Source organism: Hirundo rustica, chromosome 3 (genome assembly GCF_015227805.2).
Source record: "Hirundo rustica isolate bHirRus1 chromosome 3, bHirRus1.pri.v3, whole genome shotgun sequence".
Lineage (NCBI taxonomy): Eukaryota > Metazoa > Chordata > Aves > Passeriformes > Hirundinidae > Hirundo > Hirundo rustica.
In genome coordinates this window covers 105372917-105400298 of record NC_053452.1, presented here as the reverse complement: position 1 = coordinate 105400298, position 27382 = coordinate 105372917, and the positions used below count along the sequence as shown (strand labels likewise).

Sequence of the window (27382 nt, the reverse complement as noted above, 5' to 3'; positions counted from 1 at the left end):
GTGCTGTTTTGGCATTTATGTATTAAAATGAGAAGTAAAATAGAAAGAGAAGAAAGCTGGCATGCAAAGACTTACTGCTGTTATCAACTGACACAAGAAATAACTGGAAAACAAAATCACTCTGAGGAAAGTTTTTACCATAGTTGCCCAGGGAACTAGAACATGATGGTTTTCATCTTGATTTTCAGATACTCGCATCGGATTTTCTTTGCGAATAAGAAAAATACTCTGTGTGCCATAGTCAGAAGACTGAATGATCAGCAGTCATGTACAGGCAGAAAGGACCTGGAACATTTTTGGGTTTTTCTGCTTCTGATTTTTTCACGCGAAATACCTGATTCTGTTTCTTAGCATAGATTTTTTCACTCACTATATTCACAAATATTGAAACCAGATACCTTCTTGAATGTTCAAATAATTACATTTCCAAAACTGAGTGTGTTTTAAGATAGCTTATTTCTTTTCTCATTATGAATTTGGTGAGAGATGATGAGGACAAGAAAACCTTTAAGAGGAAGATGATGGTGTGGCTCTCTTACAAGGTTTTGGAGGAACTAAGTCAAACTCCACTTGGAACGAAATACAGTGGTTTTATTTTGAAGGAAAAAACACTCAAACTAGCCAAACCTGTCCTGTATCTTTTAAAGGTGTCTCCCTGCTGTGAATGATAGGGGCTCCATTTGTTGTGTACAGAGGAATTGTGTCCCTGGATTATGTAAAGCATCTGTGCAGGCAACACCATATTCAGGCTAGTTTACTCTATTTACTCTATGCTCGGGCAGAAGGATCAAAGTGCAACAGTGCTTTCTTAAATTCAAATATAATTTTACTCTAATTACTTAATTGGTTTCCATTCTGCATTTTTCTTGTGTGTTGTTTGGTTTTTTGTTTATTAGTTTTTGTTTTGTTTTGTTTGTCTGGTTTGTGTTTTGTTCTGGTTTTTATTATGACCAGATATCAAAATCCAGATATTTTGGTTGCCTGGTTTTCTTTCTTTCTTGGTGTCTGCTCTGAAATTATATACATGAAAAATATACAGCAGTTCTGTTCAAAGTAAATTCAGGTGCGAGGGTTGGCATATAGAAAAATCCCCCTGCTGGATAAGTTTTAGGTTCATCTAAGGTAATTTTTTTTCTTTTTTTTACCTTTTAATTTTAGAGAAACCGCAAGCCAAGGTCTACAATCCTTGGGGCTACAGATACTAATGTTGGCCAGCTCTTTAAACATTTTATGATTACTGAAAAACATATTTGTCATTACAAACCATTTATTAATTCCCTTTGACTTGCGTCACTTTTTTTTTGTAGGTTTTAATTGTGTCCTGCAGTCTGCGTATCAGTTAAAAGCAAAAGCTCTGGCTGGAAGTGTTCCTTAACTAGGAATTTTAATAAAATGGTTGTTCAAAGAGTGAATGATTCTTTTATCTTGCGTTGCTTTCACCTTGAGCAACTTTCTTCCCTTATTCCACTTTTCACTTCTTTATAGCATTTTCTTGCTTTGAAATTTGTTGGGGTTTCTTTTTGTTTGTTTATACTTCACCTGCCAAAGGAATGTGTGGCACTGATTTTTCTTTGCTTGTGTATAGGTTGCCACTTGGTGTACTTTATGTATTTGTATTAAGAAAACCTTATAGATGTAGTGCTTAGAGGCCAGCATTCTTTTTTCTGGAAAATGAATATAGCTTGCTTTCTGAAAATAATTTGGTTATATTTTTGTCTTATCTGTGCCTTTGCAGAGAGTACTGTACATACTTCATTATCTAATATCTTTGGGGGTTTGTGGATTTATCACCTCAACACAAATGTATGACTATTTTTACTTTTTCCTTAGTATTACAATACACTTTTTAATTTATTCCTAGAATAAAGTCCAAAGAGAAATAATGCCATTTCTGAAAACTAATTGGATTTGCACAACTGAGACTATTAAATGTCAGTTGTTGTATTTTTCTTCATCAATGCAACTTCAGTTTATACGATTTAAACACTTAGCAGTAAAAAAGCTGAAGATAATAATAATACCATCTTCATGCAAATATTCTTAACTATAAGAAAATGGAAAAGATTATTAAAAAGAAACCTACTGTGGAATTGATGAGAAGAAGTAATAGAAACATAGAATCATTTTGGTTGGAAAAGATCTCCGAGTTCATTGAGTCCAGCTGTTGACCTGATCCTGCCAAATCCACCATGTTCCTAAACACAACATCTACAAGTCTTTAAAAAGACTTCAGTGCCGACTTACACACTTCCCTGGGCAGCTTGTGCCAGTGCTTCACAACCCTGTCAGAGAAGAAAGTTTTCCTAATATCCAATCTAAACCTCCCTGGTGCAACTTGAGGCCATTTCCTCTTGTCTTATTGCTCATTACCACGTCCCTGTGGTCCCGCTGGCAGCTCTATTGCTGATACAGGCCAGGATGCCATTGGCTTTCTTGACCAGCTGGGCACTCCTGCCTCACATTCAGCTGCTGTTGACCATCACCCCCAGATCCTTTTAATCTTGGCTGCTTTCCAGCCACTCTTCCCCAGCCCGTAGCACTGCAGGGGTTGTTGTGACCCAAGGGCAGGGCCTGGCACTTGGCCTTGTTGAACCTCATACAAGTGGCCTCAGCATCAGTCCAGCCCATCCAGATCCCTCTGCAGAGCTTTCCTGCCCTCCAGCAGATCAACACTCCTGCCCAGCTTGGTGTTGTGTGTGAATTGAATGAGAGTGCAATCAATCACAGAATTGTTTAGGTTGGAAAAGAGCTCCAAGATGGAGTTCAACCTCTGATTGAACATCATCATGCCAACTAGAGTGTGGCACTAAGTGCCATGTCCAGTTGTTTCTTGAATACTTCTGGGATGGTGACTCCACCACCTCCCTGGCCAGTCTGTTCCTGTGTTTAACCACTCTTACCATGAAAAAGTCCTTCCTGATGTCCAGCCTGAGCCTCCACTGGTTCACCTCAAGGCTACGTCCTCTTGTCCTATTGCCAGTTGCCTGGGAGAAGAGATGAACCCCCACCTGGGTACAGCTGCCTTTCAGGTGGTCGTAGAGAGTGATAAGATCTCCCGTGAGCCTCCTTTTCTCCCGGCCAAACATCCCCAGCTGCCTCAGCTGCTCCTCATCAGTTTTTAGCCCCAGACCCTTTCCCAGCTCCATTGCCCTTCCCTGGACATGCTCTAGCACCTCAATACCTCTCTTGTGGTGAGGGGCTCAGAACTGGACACAGCACTTGAAGCGTGGCGTCACAACTACAAATCCCCTTGTCCAGATCACTGGTAAATGTATTAACTGGGACTGGCCCCAGTACTGAGCTCTTTGGAACACCACTTGTGTCCAGCCACCATTTGGATCTAACTCCATTCACCATTACAGTTTTTTACCCTGTGAACCTGTCCAAGCCTTGAGCAGCCAATTTCCCAAGATAATTTATTGCATCTTGCACTTCTCCTGTTTCCTTACAAGCACTTCAACAAACTGTATGAGTGAATATCACAGTGATTGGAATCATGCTTTTGATCTGAGAGATCTTGAGTTTGTTCAGAGGCTGGTATATTTTTGAAACCACAGTTAATTATTCATGCAGTAAGGTCGGTTCCAGTGCTTTAATGATGCTGATGTGCTTAGTACATTTCCCTCTGACTGTGGACTGGATGCCTCATGTCTCACCACACTTAGGTGAGCCACTAGAAGTTATCATTCTGAATCATCCATTGCCACTCTTGAGCTTGGGACCTCTGTTTCTCCTGAAACTCCCAGTGGAGCTGCTCATGCAAACATGCACAGCCCTGCTTTCGTTAGGATGATCTAAATGAGGTGAAGCAGTAGGTATTTGCTGATCCAGCTCATTTTGACAAAAGCCTTTCAGTCCATGTTTATGTGAGTAGACAGATGTAGGAAATATTATCTGGCAAAGGAGCAATGATGAGTAACAAAGGCTTGAGTTGGTGAATGTGTCCTTTTTCACTTACACAACGTTTTAAAGCTTTGTCTCACTGTTACATCTTCAGTGTACTGCAGCACTGCTGATGGTGTTGAATTAGTATTGATTAATTTAGTCCTCTAATAGAAGAAATCAATCAGTACTTCTCTAGCAGTTTGTATAGTACTGTAGCTGTTACTTGAAAGTGGTGCAAAATTTCGCACTTGAAAATTGTGTAGTTGCTTAAAACAGTGTGTATACCAAGATTTTACAGAAGTGTCAAATAACATGATATTCAATGTTCAGTTAGTAATACCCAGTTTGGGAACACTTACTAAATTTTCAAAAGTGGATTTAAGTATATAATAAATATATGTCATTATATTTTCAGTACATGTATGTAAAATCCATGGCAGATTTGAAGGGTGGAATTCTGATTTTTGGGGGGGGGATAGTATTTTATATACAATTCAAAAATAAACTGATTGCTTTAGTGAGGTAGAAGGAATTTATTTTCCCATACAAAGTAATATCTCTAGAATGTTGAAATTAAATCAGTGAAATTTTAGGAACACAGTTATTTGTTGGAAAACCAGCCTGTGATACTTTGTTCAAAGCTTAAGTTTTAAAACATGCTACTCGATAATGGAAAATAAAATGCAAAATGCTAAATATACCTTCCTGTTCATTGCTGGGTTATGGTTTAATTATGTCTGTACTACTAATTAAATGTTGAGCATCAAAAATTACATAAGTTTTAAAATGTCAACAATAGCTTAAAAACTATTTTTTTTAATATGCTTATGTAATACCTTAGGGTAAGCTTTAATGATTTGGAAAACAATAGGGAAAAATAAAGTGCGAACATTGTTGTCAACATGTCATAATTTTTAAAGCATAGTTAAAAGTTGGAATTTTAAGGGATTTAGACACTAAAGACAAGCTGCTAGCATTTAGTGTTGCAGCATCAGCAATATTTTTATATATGCATTGAGTCTTAGTTCAACATTTAAACTGATTTTACAGTAAGTAAAATAAAATGCTTTCCGGTTTAATGAAATAGAATTTTACGCTACTACTTAAACCTTTGCAATTTGCTTCTGTACTGTACGTCAGCTGTTACTTGCATTTCTCTTGCAACCACAGTGTGTGTATATATATATATGGATATATATATATATATATGGATCCACTCAAAATGTGTAATGTTAGTTAATTACTTTGAAATCTCATTAAAATTATCCTGGAGGTGACTTTCATTTCCTGAGGTTTGGAATATGTTATTCGAGTTTTTGAGGAAAGATATTTTTAAAGAGCCAAGCACTGGGAAGCAGCAGGCTATGAAGAATAAAATAAATCAGTTTGAGGCAAAGATTTGTATTTATTAGCACTTCCTTGAAGGTGAAGGTTAGCCTTTTAATTTGAAATCAAAAACTTAGTGTTGAATTATGAGTTACACTTGAAAGTTTCTTGGAACCAGGTGTTGCTTTTAGTTTTGTTTTTTAGGAAACCATAAAGAAATTATATAAAAAAATAATTAAAACATGCTTAGCAGCTGCCTGAACCATATTTTCTGGATGTTGATGTGGAATATGACTATTTTTGGGGTTGATGTGCTTTGACAATAGATGGTGTCAAATCAGAGCTTTCAGGATCACTGCAAAGTGCCTGCATGAAGCACATGTGTATATAAGTTTGTGGTAGGCTTCTGTTCCATACTTGTGACCTGAATCAGTTTCTACACAGGGATTGAAGGAGAAGGAATAAAGTAGAAAACAAACTAGTAAATGTAACAAAAGTTCAGGAAAAGTTCTCGGAAATCTCCCAAGCCGAGATGTGCTGTACTTGTTTAAGACGGATCAGAGGCAGAGCTTGGGCACATGACCTCAAGCTACTCAATGCAAATGAGGGAGAGTATCCTCAGGTTTTGGCACAAAGGGTTCCTCGCTGTTGGAAGCATGCTATCAGCTAAAGCAGTTCTGGATGCAGTGCAAGCTTTGGCAGCAGAAGAAATGCTTGGGTACTCTCTGAAGATTGAAGGCGATGAGGTAAGATATGGCTTAAAAAGAGTTGAAAGTGAAGAATCCAAGCTGAGTCAGTCATTTTGATTGTGATAGTATTACATAATATAATTGGGTTTTTTCAGGGTTATGAAAAGCAAAATAAGTGTGTGTGCTTTATCATGTTTCTCCTAGCTGATGCTGATAAAATGTATACCAGTGTGATAAAAATATTAAATTATGAAGATAAAAGTTTTAACACTGTATAAAATCTATTTTGCTCTGTTTGCATGTTTTTCCTTTTTCTAGGCTAATCAGAAAGTCAAACTAAGTTTATAAGGTGCTGATCTTGCTCTGAAAGGAAAAGTGTAAATGTTTTTTTCTGCATGTAATGAATGTAACTTTATGAATAATGGAAAATGTTTCTTTGTGCTTCAATTTTGTATATGCAAGATGTTGCTAATTACGAAGGGCTTGACAGTCTGCTCACTGGATTTGTTCTGGAGAGAAAATTTTGAAGTATTTAATGCAAAACAAAGCCATTTATTTAACAAAAGCTTTGCTTACATGAAACTGCATGTTCTGAACAGATTATTGATTCAATTTATATACTTTTTTGGTATGACTGTGGCTGCTTTGAAAGTCTCCAAGCCTCACATTACTTTCCTAGGTTTTCCTGATGTAGAAATACATCCTATATATGCACAAAGAATTTAGAGTTGATGATACTTTTCCTACTGTAATGCTTGTGGGAAAACTTGAAAAAAGCTTCGTCTCCTCATGTGGAGTATCAGCCATGTACATGCTTAGAATAATTTCTTGTGGTCTGATTTCTTAAGTGGGAAAAGAGTTAAACTGAATCACAGATGAACATCAGATGTGAGCCCCAAGAGCCGTGGTTTAGAGTAATGAGAATATTTCTCTTTGAGGCAAAAATCAGTTTTCAGTCTGTGTTTTAAATCTAAAATTAAATTTTTCTACACCCCTCCAGGCAGATCTCTTTATCCTGATACGTACTTTTCATGGTTCAATTTTTCTGTCTTCTGAGAAAAAGTTTAAGTTTGACCAAGAAAGCTCTACTTTTACACAGTTCTAGAATAACTTATCTTCCTAAGGACTGTACTGGCAGAAAACCTTTCTTCAAACCTCTTTCCTTTTTATCTTCCATAGAGACTTGCTTTTTATGAGAACTGGTCACTTTTCCTTTTGAGAGTTGTTTATAACTTGAAATGCAAATAATTCCAAGATGATAAAAGATAGGAATAATAGATAAAAAGATAAGAGTTCAAACCTTCCTTTTTACTCTATCTTTTTTTTTTTAATGCATACATACACTTTTAAAAGCTAAAAAGCTTTTTAGCTGTCCTTTTTGATAGAATTTTATAGTAATATATTATAAAATCTTACTGACTAGAAACAAATAATTTTTTTTCTTATAGTGAGTTATTTTCTTAAAATGACATGGATTTTTGCTGAAGATCTGAGACAAGTGTTAGGATGTCAGGTTTTGCTTTGAAATGGCATTCAGTAATCTGGAGTCCAGCAATTAAGAGAATTTAAAAACAGAGATATAGCTCCGAGTTTATTTCTCGTGCTACTAAAAAACTCATAAATATCTGTTTATACACTGGGATGTTATCCTGATGTTTAAATTCCAATTTTTTGAATGGAATTATTTCTGTATTTATCTGAGATCTCCCTCTTTCTGCATATATATCCCAAAATTGACCATCAAAATGTTTCTCATTGTCCAGAACTTGCCAAATTGTTGAATATATGATGCAGACTCTGTCAAGCTCTTAGCTGTAGTATTCTGAATTTACATGTATAACTGTTTATGATTTTGTTGCATTTACTAGGTTTGCTGGGATGGGTAATCTTCTTAAGGTCCTTACCAGGGAAATTGAAAACTATCCACATTTTTTCCTGGATTTTGAAAGTAAGTTCAAACAATTACAAGACAATGAGAGAATCTTTTCCCTGACTTAGCAGCAAACTGAGGGAAAACTTTTAAAATCTGGTTGCCTACAGTGTGTATTTTCCAGCACAATCAATCTGTCCAAGTCCTTGTTGCTAAAATAATTTGTTCACTCAGGACTCCTTTTCTCTTCCTTTTCTATTTTTCAGGAACCAAATGGGAAATCTTTTAAAAGTTCTCACTTGCACTGAGCTTGATCAGGGGCCAAATTTTTTCCTTGACTTTGAAAGTGAGCAAAGCTTCTTGCCTGGCTTGCCTTCTTTGCTTATTATTTCCTAATAAACTGCATGTGCTTATGCATCATAAAGCAATTCAAAAGGGATTTGCAAACAAATGAAATTACACTTCAGTAGAATATTGCTTTCTGATATTTATGAAACCATACAAAATTATTTCATTATGAGCAGAGAAAGGGGCAGAGAGGTGGATATGCAAGTAAAACCTTATCTTGAATTAAATTCAAAGCATTTATGAGCCATTGTTAAATATGAATGAACTCAGCCTCAAGTTTCTTTAACAAATCAGGGTTAACAAAAATTATGATTCTTCCTTGAATGGAAATGCATGTTGGAAATAAAAGAATGGGGTGGGGGGGAGAACAAAAAACAGTGGAGGTAGAGCTATTTTTGCTTGGTTCAGTGATGATTTAGCTGGGTTTATAGTTGCGAAGAAGTCGTGAAATGGTCAAAGTGTATATGCTTGATTGCATCTCTCTTAATTGCATGGTTATCAGTTGCAGAACAGTGTTTCCCATTCCAGTTGTCTTGTCACATCTATATTTAATTCGAAGCTGTTTTCACTTTTGCTGACTACAGTTTCCCTGCATGTACTTCCAGACACTGTCACCAAATCCTTTAATATGGGTTTAATCTGTCTTTACTACGTACATGAAATGCACTTTATTCGAAACACTGACAGCGTGTGTTTTCTCTTAATATATCTATTCTAAAAAAAAAAAAAAAAAAACAACCAAAAAGTTTTAAGAAAATCCAGTGTTTTTAAAATACTTTCCTTTTGTAGCATGGTTTAAAAGAGCATTTCAGGTGATTAGACACATATTTTGTCATCCTGAAATAGTTTTGTTCTTTAATCATTTATTCCTGAATTATTTTCTGAAAGAAGTAACTGATGTGCTATGAACTTGTATGTCTCATGTGCACGCTCGGAAGCACTGCTTCAAAAAGTTATTTAAATACATATTTAAATCTGATGAAATTGTTCAAACATGCTTTCTTAGACGAGAGCTAAAATGTATGACTGGAACTGTGCACGTACCTTAATCTTCTCATCTAGCGCCTAATTACCTCATTATGAAAAATCAGTTTTAAATTATGAAAAAATGGTTAATTGGTTAGTTTAAGTTTGGGAGAAGCCATGTATCCCTCCTTCTCTGTCTTTATAATTTGAAAACTTTATGTCAAGCCTCTCTCCAAACCACCACTTGTTGTTTTTTTTCTACCAAACTTTTGAGGGCCTTGGCAGTGCTATGTGGCTTTGCCAAGCTACTGTGAAAGCTTTCAGCTGCTCTGAGCTTACAGATTTAATCAGCCCCATTGTGTCCTTGTTGGCAAGAAAGTGTTCCTGACCCAGGCTGCAGGCTTGGCAGGAGACAGGTGCTCTGGCAGTGGGGAGCCTTGGTAGAGGTGGTGGTGAGAGAGGGAAATACCGAATTTGTTGCCTTGGCAGTGGAGGTTGTTTTTCTTTCCTAAAGCACGTGGCCCAGAACTGAATGAAGTACCCTCTCCCACGGGATGTGCCAGTGGTTAGGGCAGACTAGTCAGGCACACGTACCTGGAGAGGAACAAAACTGGCATCTTCAAGTTTCATGGATTTTCATGCCTGTGAGTGAAAGTTTAAAAGTCTTTCTCACCAAACACAGTCCCGGAGGTTTTCAGTGACACAAAATCTAAATTGGCTCAGAGGGATGTGGCTAAAAAAGGGCTGTGGTTTTGTGCTTTGGTCTCCTGTACCTGGCCGTTATACAGTGGAAAAGGACACTGAGTGAGTGGACGTGGTTCAGAATCTGGTGTGGGCTTGCTGGACGTGTGGCTTTCTGTGGCCTGAGCCGTCACTTCAAGCTCATGGGTGAAGACGGTCACTACAGTTGGCCATTTGGAGGATGACAGGTGTGCTGAGCTGATGTGTTTACTGTAGTCATTATTTGCATCAGCATCTTGCTTTTTAGTTTCTGCAGGCTTTTTCATTAGCTGGCTACAAAAAAAGAAAAAAAAAGTTTGACGTCATCTCTTTTCCCCTACTTTTATGCAGGTGTCCACACTGTCAGTTGCAATTCTTTTTGACACCTAACATTCTCTTCAATCCAAACTAGAAATTAAGTTTTTTAACACCATGGTCATACTTGAAAATAACTTGAATCCAGCATTAATTTCAGTTAATGCTATATAGCAAAAGCAGTTTTGTTTGCTCCCCAGTACTCGTTCTAGAGTTGGGCAGTTACTCTGGGTCTGTGTGGAGAATAACATTCTCCATGTGGGTGGAAAGGCCTTTTCTTTGAGGGGTATTGCTGACTTAATGCATTCAGCCAAATTATTCTTTTTTAAGGTCTACTGAAAGATTTAAATAAAGAAAAGTAATTTCATCCTTCTTAGAAAGTGCACCATATTGCTGTTTTACACTTAGATCTTGATGGGAGTATTTTTAATCAAGCTGATACCTCTTGGGTTTGATTATATACCACTTACTTCACCTTAATTCCTTCTTACCGCTCAGCTTGAAAATAATGCTATAAAAAGTCAGTGCCTGGCAAGTCTTGAGAGTGGCAAGTCTTGAGCATCTGTGGATTGCAAGATTTCATAGCAAATTCTCTTGAAATGGATTTTGTCAGTTCAAGAACTCCTTTGTACTTTAAATATTGACCTTATTTAAATTACTTGCAGATAAATGAGTTCTAGGTATCTGAGCTCTTCCTGTACCGTTTTAAAATTGCTCTTTCTTCTGCAGAAAATCTATTGTCTAATCATTGCTGCCTTTTTCAGGCAAAGTAAACAAATAATTCCACATGAATTCTTGGAAATAACTTGAAAGTTGATGCAACAATTTATTTTGAATCTAAAAAACTAAAGCTTATACATTATTTGGAGATGTCTTCAAGTGGCACCAACAGTCCCATCCTCTCCTCAAATACTTTTCATAAGATGTTTCTAACCTTAATGTGAGCAGGTTCTTTTTTTTTTTTTTTTTTTTTTTTTTTTTTTTTTTTTTTTAAATACGGTAGCTACGTGGATTTCACTTGATCCTAGTTACATTACTCCAAGAATCTTATTTTCTAGGATTCCCCCATATCCCCAGAAAGATTCATGAAATTTTCTGTTATTATTCATGTACAATTAAAAGGGTTTATTATTAGAACATGTCTGGCAGCAGAGCAATTGCCTACTTTTCACATAATAGGCTATTAATTAATACCCTTGTTGCACAGGCAGCAAGGCTGGGGATATAATTTGGGTCCAGCCTGCGGGAGGCTGCACTCAGTTCCCGAGCTGTGGAGTGCCCTGAGCCAGAAACTGCAGCTCCATCAGAAGGTGCTGTGTGTCCATCCCCCGCCCACCAGAGAGCTGAAGCTGGGCACTCATCTCTCTGACACCCTGCCAGGAGCCAGTATTAACAATTTAGTGAGCGTCACTTTATTCTGGCTAGTTTAGGAAGAAAAGAATGAAATTAAAAAATCCCATGTAGCCTGGATAGGGTGCTATTTCTGTCCAGTAATGGGGGTTCTTTAATGTATGGAGTGTAGCAGGTTCTGGTACCCTCTAAAGTGCTAGTCACTGTAGTTATAATGCCTTTGCTCATTTCTGAGTTTTTCTTTTAATTTTGTCCCAGATTGGCATGGAAAAAAATGATTGTCATGGTGACAAATCTGAAATTGGACTTTAACATTATGCCGTTAAATATGTGTACTGCTTTCTGACTTGCTGGCTGATTGAATTATTTGCCACATTCAGCAGTGGGCATGACAAGAAAAGCTGAAAGCAAAGCCCTTGAAAGCTCTTTGTTTAACTCACTTTCTTTTGCTATGCTGTCGAGGCCAGAAGGGCATGGTATTTTTATGACAAATATGATTCTACATTCACTGAAATGGAAGAACTAACCAGCCTCAGTGGGAATCTTCTTAACCACCTAAGGGTGGAATAAAGTTCTAAACTTTTGGTCTGCATTTCAGATTCAGAAAGGGTGTGTGAGTTGGAAGTGCTTCTTCTAGTACTGTTCTTAGTACTGTTCATAGTACTGTTCTTTCTTCATTAAAATTAATTACTGAGATATTGTTATACTTCATTTGGTATTGGTAAAGGCATCACATCCTTTCTATATTTAGTATCGTCCTATGAGTACTAATGTTTTACCTACCTAGAAGTTTCTGTGGTTTTTTTGTTTTGTTTTTTTTTAATACAAATTTGGTGAAGGATGAGGTAGATACCTTACATGTTAGGAAAGTTTTCTGAAATAAATGACCAGCATTTTGCTAAGAAAATAATCATGACCCTGCTTTCATGCCCCACCATTCACCTGAAATGCTTAATGCATCCACAAATGAACTGTAGTAGGTCCAGGTTTCCTCTTTGTGAAGTCTGAAGTTCCATCCAAAACATGGCATAGACCATATGTGAATGGGAAAGAGAGCATGTGTTCATGGAATGGATGAATTACCATGTTCTGGTTATTTCTGATGGAGCTAGTGGAAGTGTATTTCTCTCCAGAGCTAAAATTTTCAAATTTTGCTGGTAGAATATGTATATGGGAGATTCAAGCCTCATCTGACCCTTGCATTAATTTGATACAGGATTCATGTAGTTGTTTGGTTTGGGGTTCACATTAGAAACATTTGTCCAAAGGGAGGTGAAAGCGTTCTCTATTTTGTCTTATTAAAGACAGAATTCTCTGATTTCTAATAATGAGTATTCTAAAAACTCAGCCTTGAAATGCAGTGAGTCTGGCTGTTATGGTAACTTGTTACCGAGAGGGCTTGCATTCACCATGGAAGTGGCTTCATTTATAAACGGGCTCAGGTTCCTGAAGCATGTGCTGGTTCTCTGGTGGTGTGGGGATAAGAGGTGAGCACAGCCAGCCAGTGATTCCACACTGTGATTCAGGACTGGCATTTTTTAATTCAGAGCAGAGAAATAAGCTTTGGTTTCATTGGAATAGCAAGCCAATTTTAAAATTCTGTCATGAAGTCTTGATTCCTTTAAGTTGTTGTTGTTATTATTATTATTATTGTTAACAGTAAGATAAAATTGTTTTCAAAGTGATCCATTATGGTTATTTCAGCTGACCATTTTTGGCAGGATCTTCTTGTAAAATCCCTTTTGAAACATGGCCATGGTCTTATCAGAACACCTGTTTGCATAACTTCTATTTCATAAATAAATGCATGTTTGGGGTTTTTTTTAAAAAAAAAGGCCTGAATCATCCTCTTTACCTTTCTTTTTAAGCTAAACACTTCCAACATAAATATAAATCACTTCTGCAAATGCAAGCTAAGCCTGTTGCTCTGGAGCCTTTGCTGCCCTCTTCCTCTCCCTTCCCTTTCTTTCCCTCTTTCACACACCTACCTGCCTCTTGCTCCTAATTCCCCAAGTGCTGGGATACTACAGAAAGCTCATTGAGTTTCAAATATTCCTCCTTCCACTAACTTCCAAATGATGGATTGGGAAAAAAATTTAAAAATACTTACAATAAAAGGTGTTACTAAAGGCCTTTTTGAAGTCTCAAAAGTGTTGGGCAGTCTATAGCATTTGCATCTCCCTTAAGTGCTAGTACTTTTAAAGCAAATAAATTGTAAAAAGTAATATAGAAGTACCGTGTAACCAGCAAAGCTGAACAAGATGCTTCAGGTGACCCGCACATGCAAATTTTACATTCATGAACTGTGCTAACAGGTTATTTATTCTCTTTTGTGTTAATATTCACTGAAATGTTATTTTCATTAACTTATTTAACTGTTGAAATGCCAGTACTGATTTTTATGTGACTCCTGCCTTCCCCCTGCTCTGTTGTTGTATTGTATGTAACTCTTTCTCAGGATCACTGCTTTCCCCGTTAAAGTAGGAAGGGTTTTTTGTTTTGCTTCTTTATCACAAGATGGCAAACCCCTTGTGGTGTGTACCTGAGTCTTCTTGCAGCTTGAGGAAAGAACCAGTCTGGAACACTGTAAATTTAATACAACTGATGGGTCAGTTCACTGCCATGTCCCAGATGGGATTTTCCTGGGGGCAGTTTTTCCCTTTGGTGCTCCTTTCCCTCACTTTTTGAAGGATAGTGGAATTTTTTAGTTACATGAAATATTTTCATGTAACTATGAAACCCAGCTAAGTAAGCCCAGTTTATGTTTATTTTCACTTTTTAAATAAGAGAAAGGAAAACTTCCAGAATAAAAGGAAAGTCCAGTCAGTATTTTGTGCCCAGTCTCATGGGACTCATGGTGCCATAGGAATATGGGAAGGGTTTTAAGTACGAGTTGCTTTGAAGCTACAGACATGTAAATCTCAGCCATTTGTGTCCTGTTCATGCAAAGTCCATAGATAACTTGAAACATTTAAACAAATTATCTGAACCTGAAACACTGTGAAGTGAATGCCTATTTTCCATACATTCCATGTGAATCAATTCATTTGTTTCTCATGGGGACTGGGTAAATGAATCCCATACTGATGCATGGGTAGAAAATTCTGTCAGTTTTCTTAAGGACAGTGAGATGACTAAATAGAAAAAGTATTTTTAATATTTCTTTCTATTAATATAGAGATCAATACAGTAGCTTATCCTAATTGATGAGTTTTGAACTGAATTTACGTCATTGCTTTTAATTCAGACAAGTAGTCTTTAAGTTCTACAATTCAACTTCAAGGTAATTTTATTCTTTCATAAAAATTAGCATTCTATCTTTACAAGCTAATACAAATCTAAGGGGAAAAAGAATAGTTGTGTCTCTGTAGAAATCTGCTGGGACAGTATCATTGTTCCTTCATGTACAGATTGCAATCCCGTATGTAGGTCATCCAGTCTTTGGTCAGTTCCTCTCATCTTTATGTTTTAAAGCAAAAGAAGACTGAAGATCTCTACCTTGTCTAATGTGTCTGTTCTGGGGATAACATCACTCCCTGGTGTCACACTGCTGTGTAAAGCCCATAGGAGGAGAGTTGAATAGGAAAATTGATCTACTTTCAAATATCATTTCTCTCAACAATAAAGGTCTACAAGTCAATCACACCCTGAAAACTGATTACCGACAAAGCTGGATTTATTTTAGTGGCAGGAATGATCCCTGACGTATATGAGAAAAAAAAAATTATTTTTAATAGTACTGTATTTGTTCTACAAAAGGAGAAATGAATTACCCTGGTTAAGGAAGCCCGGAGGAAAGTCAAAGTGGAACAATATCCCTCTGCTCCAACCAGTGAAAGGCTGATTTTATCCCCAAGCTGCAAGAAAAGTGAGCAATTCTTTGTAATTGAGCCATGGAGCTCATGAAAGAGAGGGACTGATGCATTATCCTATTTTCTAATAACATTGCTTTATGATACTGCTGCTCTTTAAAATGCTGCGTGTTGAGAGGAGGCATTATGAGCCAGAGCATACAAAAACTCTTCTGTTTTTCCTTCCTTGCTATAAAAAGCAGAAGCTTGGATGTTAGCAGAATGGCAGTATAATTGTATATTTGGAAAAAAACTACATCAGAATGGAGTTACACATGGCCAAGCTGGATGTGCTATTGTTAAGCAGAGCTGTGTAATCTTGCCATTTGTACTGCAGCTTCCTTTTGACTGTGCATTTTACTTTTCTCTTCTTAGATGCACAGCCCACGGATGGAGAAAGGGAGGTCTGGAACCAGATCAGTGCAGTTTTACAGGACTCAGAAAGCATGCTTGCAGACCTTCAGGCTTACAAAGGAGCTGGACAAGAAATTAGAGATGTACGTTTATTAATGACAGTTCTTTGGAAGCAAAATCAGGCAAAACTCGTTATGTTCCTTGCTTCTGTTCTCTATCCAAGCACATTCTATGAACTCAAGTGAAGATCTCTTAAAATTGTATTTCTAAAATACTTAACAGATTATGCATAACATTCAGTATAAAGTTCTAATTTGAAATAATAAAATGATGGCTGTTGGAATTTCTTTCAGGTTTTCTGTTAATAATGAGTTATTTTTCACTTCAAGAAACACCATTTCATATACCATATTTCATGTATCTCATGGCAGAAGTCAAATTTGAGGACATGGAGGAAGTAATACTCAGGTGTCAGAAATACATGATAAAGATAATTGTTCTTTTGTGTAAGTGGAATGAACCACAGTAAATTATAACTTTGAATCTATTTAGAGGCATATCTTATTCTGTGAAACTGGTCCTGAAGTACACCTTTGAACTGTAACTTAGAATTTTTCTCAGGTGACCAAAACTTTTCCTGCATCAGATTTGCAGATACTCTTAGTGTGAGCTGTTGGTTACTTAAAAACCTCAACATGTTGAAGATTTCAAAATAATTAAAACCTGAAAAAAAGGATACTTTTGAAACCAGTACTCACACGAAAGGTTATACTTGATGCTTTTACAATAGTTTTGCTCCCAAAAGAATATGCTAGAACATATTTCTATGTGTCAGTAGTTCACTGTAATGAATAATTTTAAATCAGTTAGAGGGGGAGAGAGAAGGTGAAAAACACGGTATTTTTTTGAATCTTATGCAATATAATTTCTTGGAATTCTTCTATGTTTTACAATACTTTTTAAAATAATGTAGAAAATTTCCAAACCTCTTGCCTGTTATTCATTTATCATGTGTCTTTAAAGTAACATTTTCATTTCAGGCAATACAAAATCCCAATGATATCCAGCTGCAAGAAAAAGCATGGAATTCAGTCTGTCCCCTGGTTGTAAGGCTAAAGCGCTTTTATGAGTTTTCACTCAGATTAGGTGAGCCCTGTTTTAGTACGTCTGTGTAATAGGTTTCTTATATATAATGAAAGAGGAAGTTTTGTCTTTCAACAAACTTCTAAAGAGTTTTAGAGTTTTAGGCATCTCTTTAATCTTAATTTCATAGTTTGTTAGTTTGTCTATGTTACCAAAATAGTATACAAGCAAAATACATGATAAAATTACAAAGTTTTTCTCTGTTTCCTGCCTTGTTTCTGCCCTTCACTGGTCCATGTTGAACTAACACAATTTATTTTTTGTAATTTGGATCCTTTGGAGTTTTAAAAGGAATGTAAGCCAATAATATTTTGAGACTTTTTAAAAGCGGGTATCATGGGGAAAGTGTATCAATAAACTCACATCCAAAGTTGAATGTGTTATATAGTGACTTTGTCATCCCAACAAACACAAAAGGTGATGTAATCACTCTTTGAATTAGGACCCTTGAATGCAAATATTTGTATGAAGTGAGAGGGCTCCTAGTGCAGGGGGATTCTTCTACAACGTCCTCTAACTATGTCTTTCACTTTTTGAGTTATGATAGTAATTGTAGGCACAGAAGCTGATATATATTGCAATCTCTGTTACTAGAAGTGCCTAAGAGTACACTTTTAATAGCAGAAATGCCGCAATAATCTCTATACTGAGCTCATGGCTAATTGAGGAAGATGAAAGTGCTGAATATCTGAATGCGAGAAAAATGCTTCCTCTAGAATTTTTGATAGGGATCTCATTTAAAGGGTGACAAAATTGGAAAAGAGTTCAGTGATACAAAATGGAGAGAAAATGGCAGAGCCTGAACAGGCAGGTGTTTTTAATTAAAAATGCTTCTCACTTCAGAATAGTAAGAAAAAACACTAATGTTAGGGCTTGGCATGTTTGGAGGGTTTCTTCCCTTCGATTGCAGTATGTTTAGATATGTAGTTAAAACTTTGTGTGGACTGACAACAATTTGTACTTGTTTTTTAATCAGAGAAAGCCCTGCAGAGTTTACTGGAATCCTTGACATGCCCTCCCTACACTCCAACTCAGCACCTGGAACGGGAACAGGCTCTAGCAAAAGAGTTTGCAGAAATTTTACATTTTACTCTTCGTTTTGATGAACTTAAGGTTAATAAAGTTTTTCAATACGTGTTGATTTTTGCCATGTATTTTGAACCAAAACTGATTCTTTCCTATTTGTCTTCCTGGAAGATGAGAAACCCAGCAATTCAGAATGACTTCAGTTATTACAGGCGGACAATAAGTCGCAACAGAATAAACAACATGCATGTAAGTAAATAAACTCTGATGTGCTGTACGCAGTGAGGTATTTATTTTTCAGGATGCATTTATGTCTTTTGTGGTAAAATTTTTGCTTTTGATTCAGTAGCTGTCGTGTTCACACCAAGAGTTGATCAGCAGTCTAAATGAAGTGATTAGGGAGGACTATTGAAGCAACAATCTGCTTGCTGACACAAATGTACTACATTTTATCCTTGCTGCTGGCAAGATTTTAAAGAGCTTTACTAACTATTTTTCTCCTGTTTTCATCAGCTAGACATTGAGAATGAAGTGAACAATGAAATGGCTAATAGAATGTCCCTGTTCTATGCAGAGGCCACACCAATGCTGAAAACTCTCAGTAACGCAACGACACATTTTGTATCAGAAGTATGTAAAGGGGGAGAAGGGTCTAATACAGACTTTCTTGATTTTAGTTTTATGGGATACTTTACTGAGCACTGCCTTTTTCTTCTGTTCTCATTCCAGAACAAAACGTTACCAATTGAAAATACAACGGACTGTCTAAGTACTATGGCCAGTGTATGTAAAGTCATGTTGGAAACACCGTAAGTTTTATCTTAAATCTTGGGAGGCTCATATGACAGAACTTATTTTAATTAGCCACCTGTAACATGTTTTTTTCCAAGCGAATTCCTGTATCTTTGCCTTAAGTTGTTACTCCTTTTGTATACAAAGCACAACCATGTACTAGGAAGTCTTGCCTCCTGTTCTAACCGCCTTATGATATCTTTCATGAATCAGTGTTGAGTTCTGTTGAGGAGTGCTTACATGGCCAGTCTGTGTTTCAGCAAAAGGTTAAAATATGAGTGTAATGATTTTAAGCACTCACATGCTTCAGTGTCTGTGTCTTGTCTAACTAGAGCCAAAGGCTGACTGCTGCCTCCTGCTTGCCCGTGCTGCTTGATTATTAGCACACAGAGGGCAAGATTTTAGCTCTTCCAAGTAGTACTTTAGGAAATACACAGGGACTATTTCAGGGATCATTTAAGTAGGTCTTTTTTTGGATACAGCAGTCTTATTCTAGATATAAAAAAATTCAGCTGATTGAATTTTCATACATACAAATGTATTCAGTTGTACAGTTGTGTTTGTATCTGCTAGCAGAGATGATAATAATAGCCAGTGGGGTTCTTTATTGTTATTTTCATATGCATTTAGTGGAGTATATTTTAAGTTAGATGTCTCTGACTGGAAACACATACAAGATAGAGTCAAGGTAGTCTTTCTGCCTGTGAGTCACTTGTTCATGGAGCCATGTGAAGAGTAGAATTCCTGAGGTTTTGAGTTTGTTCATGAAAATTCTGGAGAAGTGTCTATAGGAGTGGGACTCATCTCACAATCCTGAGACATCATAGAAGTGGTAATTGAAAAGTAGCCTTATGAGTCAGCTCTTTTTTTGGCAGAAGCGGAGAAAAAAGGTTGTGAGTCATCTAGAAGATTATCTGATATTTAATTCTAATTGTGGGATAATCAAGCATTTTCACATCAAAATCTCTCTAGCCTTCAAATCTGTTCATGTTATGATGCTGTGGAAGAATAAAAGTTGAAGTTACTGTAGGCTGAAAGGTACTACAATACACAGAGTGAGAAAGCACAAATGACTATTAAAATCTACCTTGGTGAAGCCTTGAGTTTCCCAGCTGCTGAACTTAGTTCCCACTTTGCTATTCCATAGTAGGAATTTAAGCAAAAATAGTAGCTTTCCTTTGAGGTCCCAGCATGTGGTGTTTCTGAGATTAAGCTGAAATATGATCAGTCTCCATCATATTTCATTGAGTTTTCTATTAAGCCATCATCACATCTATTTTGAGAATGGTGCATGGGTGTGACAAGAGGTTTACATATATCTACTCTTTAACCATTCTTCTAAATTCTTCTGGCACAGGCTTACGGAATTCACAGATATTTAAAGTCTTACTAACGTGTATCTGCAACCTTAAAATACACTTTTGGTTCAGATTCCATGCACTCACAGTCTAGTTTTTAAAATTGTCTAGTAAAAGGTCTAGAATGTTTGTTTCTTTTGTTCTGTTTTCCAGAGAGTACAGGAGTAGATTCACCAGTGAAGAGACCCTTATGTTCTGCATGCGAGTAATGGTCGGAGTTATTATTCTGTACGATCACGTTCATCCTGTGGGAGCTTTCTCAAAGACTTCAAAGATTGATGTAAGAGAGGCCTTTCTTTAATACTCTGTAGGTTTGAGAATATTAGTCTGCAGCTCTTTTTCAGCACAAGCTTATGGCTTGGTATAAATAATTCTGAATAATTTTGAATGGCAAAACTTAGAATTTGTCTTCACCTGAGCACTTTAATACATCCGTTTGTTTGAAAATAAGGACTAGCTTTTTTTCTTTTTATTTTCTTCCAGACAGATAATAATTTTTCTTTGTTAGCTCTGCTTTCTTGACAACTGTATAGTTAGGCTAAAATAATTTAGTACTACACCTAGCCTGGAATATGTTCCGTGGTCATAATTTTTTTTTAAATCATGTAATTTATCGATGCTGAAGTACTAATTTTTCACAATAGTTCTCTTGTAAATAAGTAGATATTCAGTGTTGTCTTTGTTTTGTCCGAAATCTGAAGTAGCAGAACTGAAATGTTGCTGTTGTAATGTTGATGATGATCCCTCAGTTTTATCTTTGGCATGGCCAGTCACTGAGAAATCAATTTTATTTTTCCATTTGAGAAATTGCAAACACACATGGAAAGGTACTCTTATTTTTTTCTACATGTTTTTACAAACCTAAATCTCCTGTGCCGCTTCTCTCAGCAGAAATAATATTAATGAAAAAGATGCCAAGTATTTCCCTTTACAAGGGAGGCTGCTTCAAAAGAAAAGGAAAAAAACCCCATATTATTGCCCTCCATGACACTGGGTCTTCATTAGCATTTTGCATCTGTGGATACCAGAATTTTGCCACATCTCCTCTTTGACTCTCTACAGAGGAAAAGATTTGTCACAATGAGGTGAATAGATTTTGTGAAGGTCATGATGCAGATAGAGCCTGGGACTTGAATGCAGATTTCTTCACTGCTAGTTCAGTCTCTTGCCGACAGAGGCAACACAAATTAAATTCTGATAGGGCCAAATATACATTGTGTGTACTTTGTTTCTTGTATTTATCTTAAAACCCTCTAATCTTACAGAAAAGTTAGCTGGTTGTAAATGGGAGGCAGGAGCTGTATGACTCAGTTTTAAAAAATGAATACCTGGTCCCAAGTCTTGATTTGCATAATTAGGTTAGTGATTTTTTTGTAATGAAAAAAAATCTCCTTGTGTTTGAGATGATGAGTTTAACTGTGGTAAACAATTATTTTCTAGAACCAAGCTATTCACTTCAACCATTCAAGCTGTTTCAAGAGAAGTTCAAGGACAGTGGAGTATATTACCCTTCCCTTATTCTTTCAAGACTGGAGGCTGTATTTCAAACTATTAATTACAGTCTTCTAGCTTAGACATCTGTCTTGGTTTGAAAGACAGGTGTCTGCCAAGCAAGGCAGGAACCTCCCTTGGAATGGAGAACATGACTTCCTCTGTCTGAATTATTATGACTTTGAAATCAAGGGGCTTTCAGGCAAAGATACGGGAAAAGAAATAGCAGTTCTTTACTAGTATGTATGTGAATAACAAGAAAAATGAACAACAATGGCAGCAACAACTAACAAAAGAAAAAAAGAAAAACAAACAAGCAAAAAAAACCTCAAGTCTTTTCCCGGTTTTTAAGCACCTTGCCTTCGGTGCAGTTCCTGTCACAGCCAGCAGGGGCGATGGTGGCTCCTCGTGGGCGGGGCAGTTGCAGTGATTCCCCCGCGGCTGCAGGGGGCGCTGTGGCGCGAGCTTGGGGAGCACAGGCAGGGCTAGAGGAGAGGCTGGGCTTCACAAACCCCTGGGGCAGCCGATGCCAGTGCTCCAGCAGGACTCTGGGGAGCAGCTAGCTGGAATGGCAGGAATGAGCAAAAATCCTGGGGTGGTGGAGGAGTTGTATCAGAAATTACACAGCTGGAGCTGGAGCCCTGGGGCGTCCGACAGGCAGGGGGTGCAGGGCTACAGTCCAGCAGAAAAACGGGAGCAGCGGAAGAGGAACGGTGGGGCTGGGCAGCAGCAGACCCCAGGATTTCCCCTGAGGCACCCCAACAGATGGTGAAGGTCCTTTGTTTGGTGAGGCGGGCTGTTGATAAGGTCCCAGTGCAACGGCCGCTCTTAGCAGCAGAGCTCCACTCACAGTAGAAGGAAGGCAGCAGGAGATGGAACCCTGCAATGGTGACGAATTCTGCCCACAGCGACTGCAGCCTGCTTGTGTGCAATCATAAAAATAAAATCAAAGTTGAAACATCTCTTCTTAGAGTTGTTAATAGCAATGACATGGAACTTCCAAAATCTGTTCAGCTCATATCAGATGGTCTTGTGTTTTGTATTTTTTACATAGAATTGGAGAATCAGTGTGCAAATTAAAAATATAGACACTTGATACATAATTTACTCTCTACAAATGCTTATCAAAGTCGATGTGTTCTCCAAAGTTAGGTTTTTAACTTTGAGACAATTTTGAATAAGTTGAAATGCTTTTATTGTGTCATGTAAATCTACATTAACACTCAGTAAGACAAGAAACCTGCCTGTATATGGTGAAAATTTTCCTTGTTTTCAGCTAGTGCAATTCATATATTATTGTTCAATAGTGGCATGCTTCTGTTCCCAGATGAAGGGATGCATAAAAGTTCTAAAGGAACAACCACCTGACTCTGTGGAAGGACTTCTGAATGCTCTCAGGTATGTGTGATTCAGCCTTAGAAAATTCTGTTTTTCTCACAATCTCTATGTTTAAAGATTCTTCACTTTAGAAGATTGATTTAATAAGATTATCCTCTCATGTTTGCCTTCATCACCTGTGGTTTTTTAATATTAATTTCTTCCCATTTCATTTCACTTGAATAAACAATAGCTATTAATATTATAAACAGTATATCCTAACTAAGATTTGCTACATAAAATACCCCAGCATCTAGAACATTTTACAAATGAAGTGTTAGATTTCTATTTCTTAAACCCTAAGTACTTCCCTTCTCCCTTTCCATCCTTATAAGACCTTTTTTTTTTTATTATATATATATTTTTTAATTTTGCTAAATTGTATGGCTTCAGGAAAACAGCATCCTAAATCCCAATCCTGTTTATGGTGCTGTCTTGGAAAGGAAGACACACAGAGGTCTGACACTTCTCTGAAGCTGAGAACGGAGTCAGTATCAAATTTTTCAGAGCTGAGTTCTCTAGCTATTGAATGCTTTGATAGAGGGAGAACTGCACCTCCATATTTGCTTATTATGTCTTTTGAATTAAAGTTGTTGTGGAGTTAAATCCTACAAGTATCAAGAGTGTTTCAAACTTGTGTTATAATCAGTCTCCCTATTAGCATAAACAGGGGAGAGTGCTTGGGTTTAAATGGAAAAAACACACTAAAGCTCTTCAATCCTCTCAGAATATTTAAGAAAACCGCTTAAAGTCATGGATTGTGCCAAAATTCAGTCTAGATTCCTAACTGATTTTAGTATTTACCATATTTCTTATGTCTTTTCAAGATTTTGCTTCTTTTGAGGCTTTTAACTAGAAAAAATGAGAGATTTTGACTGAAGATTATGATAATGTCATAGATACCAAACAATATTTAGCCACAGTTCTCCACCTTTTAGCAGGGAATAATATATTGCATAGGGTATTTAGAAGATAAAGAGCACCAGATTCTTACCACGTAAATTCCAGTGATCAGTAGAGGAATACGTAAATTCCTCCTTTGTGTAACTGAACTGTGCTGATTTCAAAAACAGGCTCAAGTGTTCAGACTTTTCCTATCCCTGTTCATTTTATAAATTATTGTTTTAACTTGTAATTTCTAGGTTCACTACAAAACACCTGAATGATGAATCTACTTCAAAACAAATTCGAGCTATGCTGCAGTAGCATCCAGAGACAAGTAGATGTTTGTATTGATCACAGAAGATGTGTATGTTTACATAATTTAATACAGTTTGATGTTAATACTTGTGTGTATTTACATAACCATTTTCTTCACATTGCTAAAATATATGAATCTGTTCATAACCTGACTGACTTTATATAGTGCAACCTAAGTTTTTATTCTAGCCTTTATCTTTTGACTTTTAAAATACTTTTTTACTTAGATACTTCAGTTATGACAGTTTATCTGTGCATTTTAATCCTTAAACACCTTCTCTATCAGAGAAGTAGGTAGTAGGAAGACAAAATGAAAATCAAACTGAAATGTCAAAGGTACCACAGAAAAGGATCTTTAAAGAAAGTTAATATAAGAGAAAGCAAAATTCATTTGGTATGTTTTAAAGAACATGTGCCCAGTTTTTTGGTCAGTTTTAGGATCTTGTCAAACTAGTATGAATAGGAGAATGCCTGAATGTTCATCACTGTCATAAAATGCATTGTCTTTCCTGTAATAAGTGGAGATCACCTGATTTTAAGGATTACGTGCTGTCTGGCATCAAAAAATGTATTTCAAACAGGTAATTTTACCTTTTTAATTAAATATAACCCATACCTTTCAACAGCTAAGGAAATTAATATCCTTTTTTCAGATGCAGTATAAATAAACAAAATATGCTTAAAGATCATAGATGGATTTTGAAAACTCTGTGTAATTTTATTAGATTTAGAAAGGAAAAGGAAAATACTAATGCCTTGACTTAACTGGAAAAGGTTTGTCAGGGTAATTATATCACAGTGAACGTTAACTACCAGAGAACTCTAGCCAGTAAGTAATTTTTTGGCTGATATAAACCAGTACACTCCTGTAGCAAGCTTCCCTGGTGTCAAATCGGCTGCGTCAGATTGTGAATGGTTTAAATCTAGGAGCTGATCTGTTCTTAGGAACTCCATTAAGTTACTGATAGTGTTGTTCATTAGATGATTCAGAGTCAACACAGAAGAATTTATCAGCTGACTGCTCTTCACTGGCTTTTGAGATATGATTGATACTTCAAGAAGGTAATTTCCTTGCTGAGTTGTTTGTTCTTACTTTCTGGTAAATTTTCCAGTTAATGGAATAGAAATACTTTGCCAAAAGCAGCAAAGTGCTCATGCTCTGTTAAGTGTGTCTACTGGGTGGTCTGCAGTTGCTGTACATATTCTTGCAGAGGTCACGTTCTGAAAATGTGTTTGATTTTGTGTACTTTGCTTGCATGTATGTGTGGAAACTCCAGTGCTTGTGCACAGATTCAGATTGTATTTGCTTATTCCTGTATAGATAAATCAGGGTTTGTGTGCTTTCACTGGAATTTTCATGCACATCTCTTCTAAAAACATTACCTTAAGACTTCAAAGATGCATTTGGTCTGCTAGAACTTGGCTGCACTGTGACAAACTGTGTCATTGAACTCAGTCTTTAAACAGTACTAATATCACAAGTTCTCAGGAGTAGGGATTGACTTGAGAGCTTATTTCTGAGCAGAGCAACCCCTGCAAGGTTCCTCAGATCTGATCAGAGCCCACAGGTGCCAATGTCGTGCATGTCCTGATACTGGACAGCACCACAGCTCCTGCATTCATGTCACACCACTGCAGGTGCAGCAGCCAGTTGCTATGTTGTTGTCGGGCAAAGGGTTAGAACTCACTCACATTAGATCTTTTTTCTTTTTCTGAAAGCAATGACCACACTTTTTTCACAGTAGTAAATCCACTGTTTACAGGCTCCATTTTTAATGGGGGGACATTTAAAGATGTATGTTAGGGAAAATCTTGCTTAGTTCATAGTCACTTCCAGTTAGATAAATTAGGTGGATGACAGGCCATTCTGTTGAGCTTTGGTAACTGAAGTTAATATATGCTTACCTGCAATTTTTTTTGTCAAATAATGAAGTCTTATCTTTAAGTGGCCCAGAGAAAAACTTTGTCACTTGTATAATAAAAATGTAAACCTTAAAGCATTCTGTGAGTTGTCATGTGCTGTTTGCTAAAGTCACGGGATTTCATTGCGTGCTTTGATGTTTTTGTACAGAACTTCGTTTGAAATAATAAAAAATTTGGTACAGTAAGCTTTGGGACTCCCTATATTTAGTGGCATCATAAACAGGTTGAGAAATACCTCATTTAAAGTTTTGGATCATATTGTAGGCTCACCTTTATGTGTACAGTTTGTAGCTTGTTTTAAAAGCACTTGTTTCACTTGTATGCTACAACAGTATAACCTCACATCACTTGAAAAATCTTGTGTTTTTCTGACATATCTTAGCACTTGTTTGTCATCATAACCAAGGGAGAATTTTGCTACTGCTGAGGGCATGAATCCTTTCTTTGACTTTTAAATCTTTGTATTAGTCGTCCTGACCTGTGGGGGCTGTCTCAGGTTGTGTTTATAATCAATAAGGTCACCAGAGGATGATTCATTTAATTGTAAAATAAATTCAAATGAATAGCTTTTGGAAGAAGAGCTATATAGAATGGTCAAAGTTATTGATAGCCATTTTGTCAGTTCTTCTTATTTTGTCTCATCGTTAGGTAAGAGTACATGTTTGTGGTATTATAAATACTTAAACCTCATCATGACAGCACTTCAGAATGCTCATAAATGAGTGTGGAGAGTTTGATTCAGAAGAGCCCTAAAAATTTTGCTAATTTTGTGGTGGAAGGAAGTACTGTTTTGGGGTTATATGAATTCGAAAGACTAAGATTTGTCACTTTGAACAATAGAATGTGTTTGTCGCATTCTAAGTGGCTGTCACGAAAGATGGCTTCTGAGATTGAATTTATTGGTCTCTGGTAGACCACATCACTCAGATAAATTTTATTTTCCACTTCTACTGAAATTTACCAACTAACAAGAAGTCTTCTCTGTGTTGCTTTCTCTGTTGTATTTCAGCTAAATCTGAACTGAAAGTAAGACATGAATGTCTGAATTTGCTTGCATTCTTATATTTATTCTGAGTTAAACAATGTAGGACATAAATTCTTCATATGAAGTTATCTGTCCTCCCCTTCCCCCATTTATTTCTTGAGCAGTTTAGTGTAATTAATATATTCCTATGACAATATAGTGCCAGTTCAATAGATTTCCATTTGGAATATGGTGCATCACTTTTTCATGCCACATCTGAACCAAAGCAGTACAGATGTCCAATTCTCAGTGTGTCAAGGTCTCTCTGAATGGCATCTTGTGTATCAGCAGCTCCTCCCAGTCTTGCATCAGCTGCAGAATTCCTGAGGGTGCATTCTGCCCCACCCTCTGGGTCATTTATGAAGGTGTTAAAT

At 36.8% G+C, this 27382-nt stretch overlaps 1 protein-coding gene across 4 annotated transcripts in view; it reads left to right on the top strand.

Annotated features, from left to right (window-relative positions):
• Window positions 1-26169, top strand: part of CYRIA (CYFIP related Rac1 interactor A) — a 54110-nt gene extending 27941 nt beyond the window's left edge. The window contains exons 4-14 of one of the 4 annotated variants that reach the window (XM_040059230.1): window positions 7769-7848; window positions 8037-8116; window positions 15696-15817; window positions 16715-16820; window positions 17794-17930; window positions 18015-18092; window positions 18357-18473; window positions 18573-18652; window positions 20147-20273; window positions 22812-22882; window positions 24004-26169. In XM_040059230.1, coding sequence (XP_039915164.1) covers window positions 8044-8116; window positions 15696-15817; window positions 16715-16820; window positions 17794-17930; window positions 18015-18092; window positions 18357-18473; window positions 18573-18652; window positions 20147-20273; window positions 22812-22882; window positions 24004-24067 — 975 coding nt within the window. In that variant the 5' untranslated portion in view covers window positions 7769-7848; window positions 8037-8043 and the 3' untranslated portion in view covers window positions 24068-26169. The remainder of the gene's footprint in view (window positions 1-7768; window positions 7849-8036; window positions 8117-15695; window positions 15818-16714; window positions 16821-17793; window positions 17931-18014; window positions 18093-18356; window positions 18474-18572; window positions 18653-20146; window positions 20274-22811; window positions 22883-24003) is intronic. The other 3 variants (XM_040059231.2, XM_040059232.2, XM_040059233.2) reach the window with 3 other exon arrangements.
• Window positions 26170-27382: the final 1213 nt, after the last annotated feature.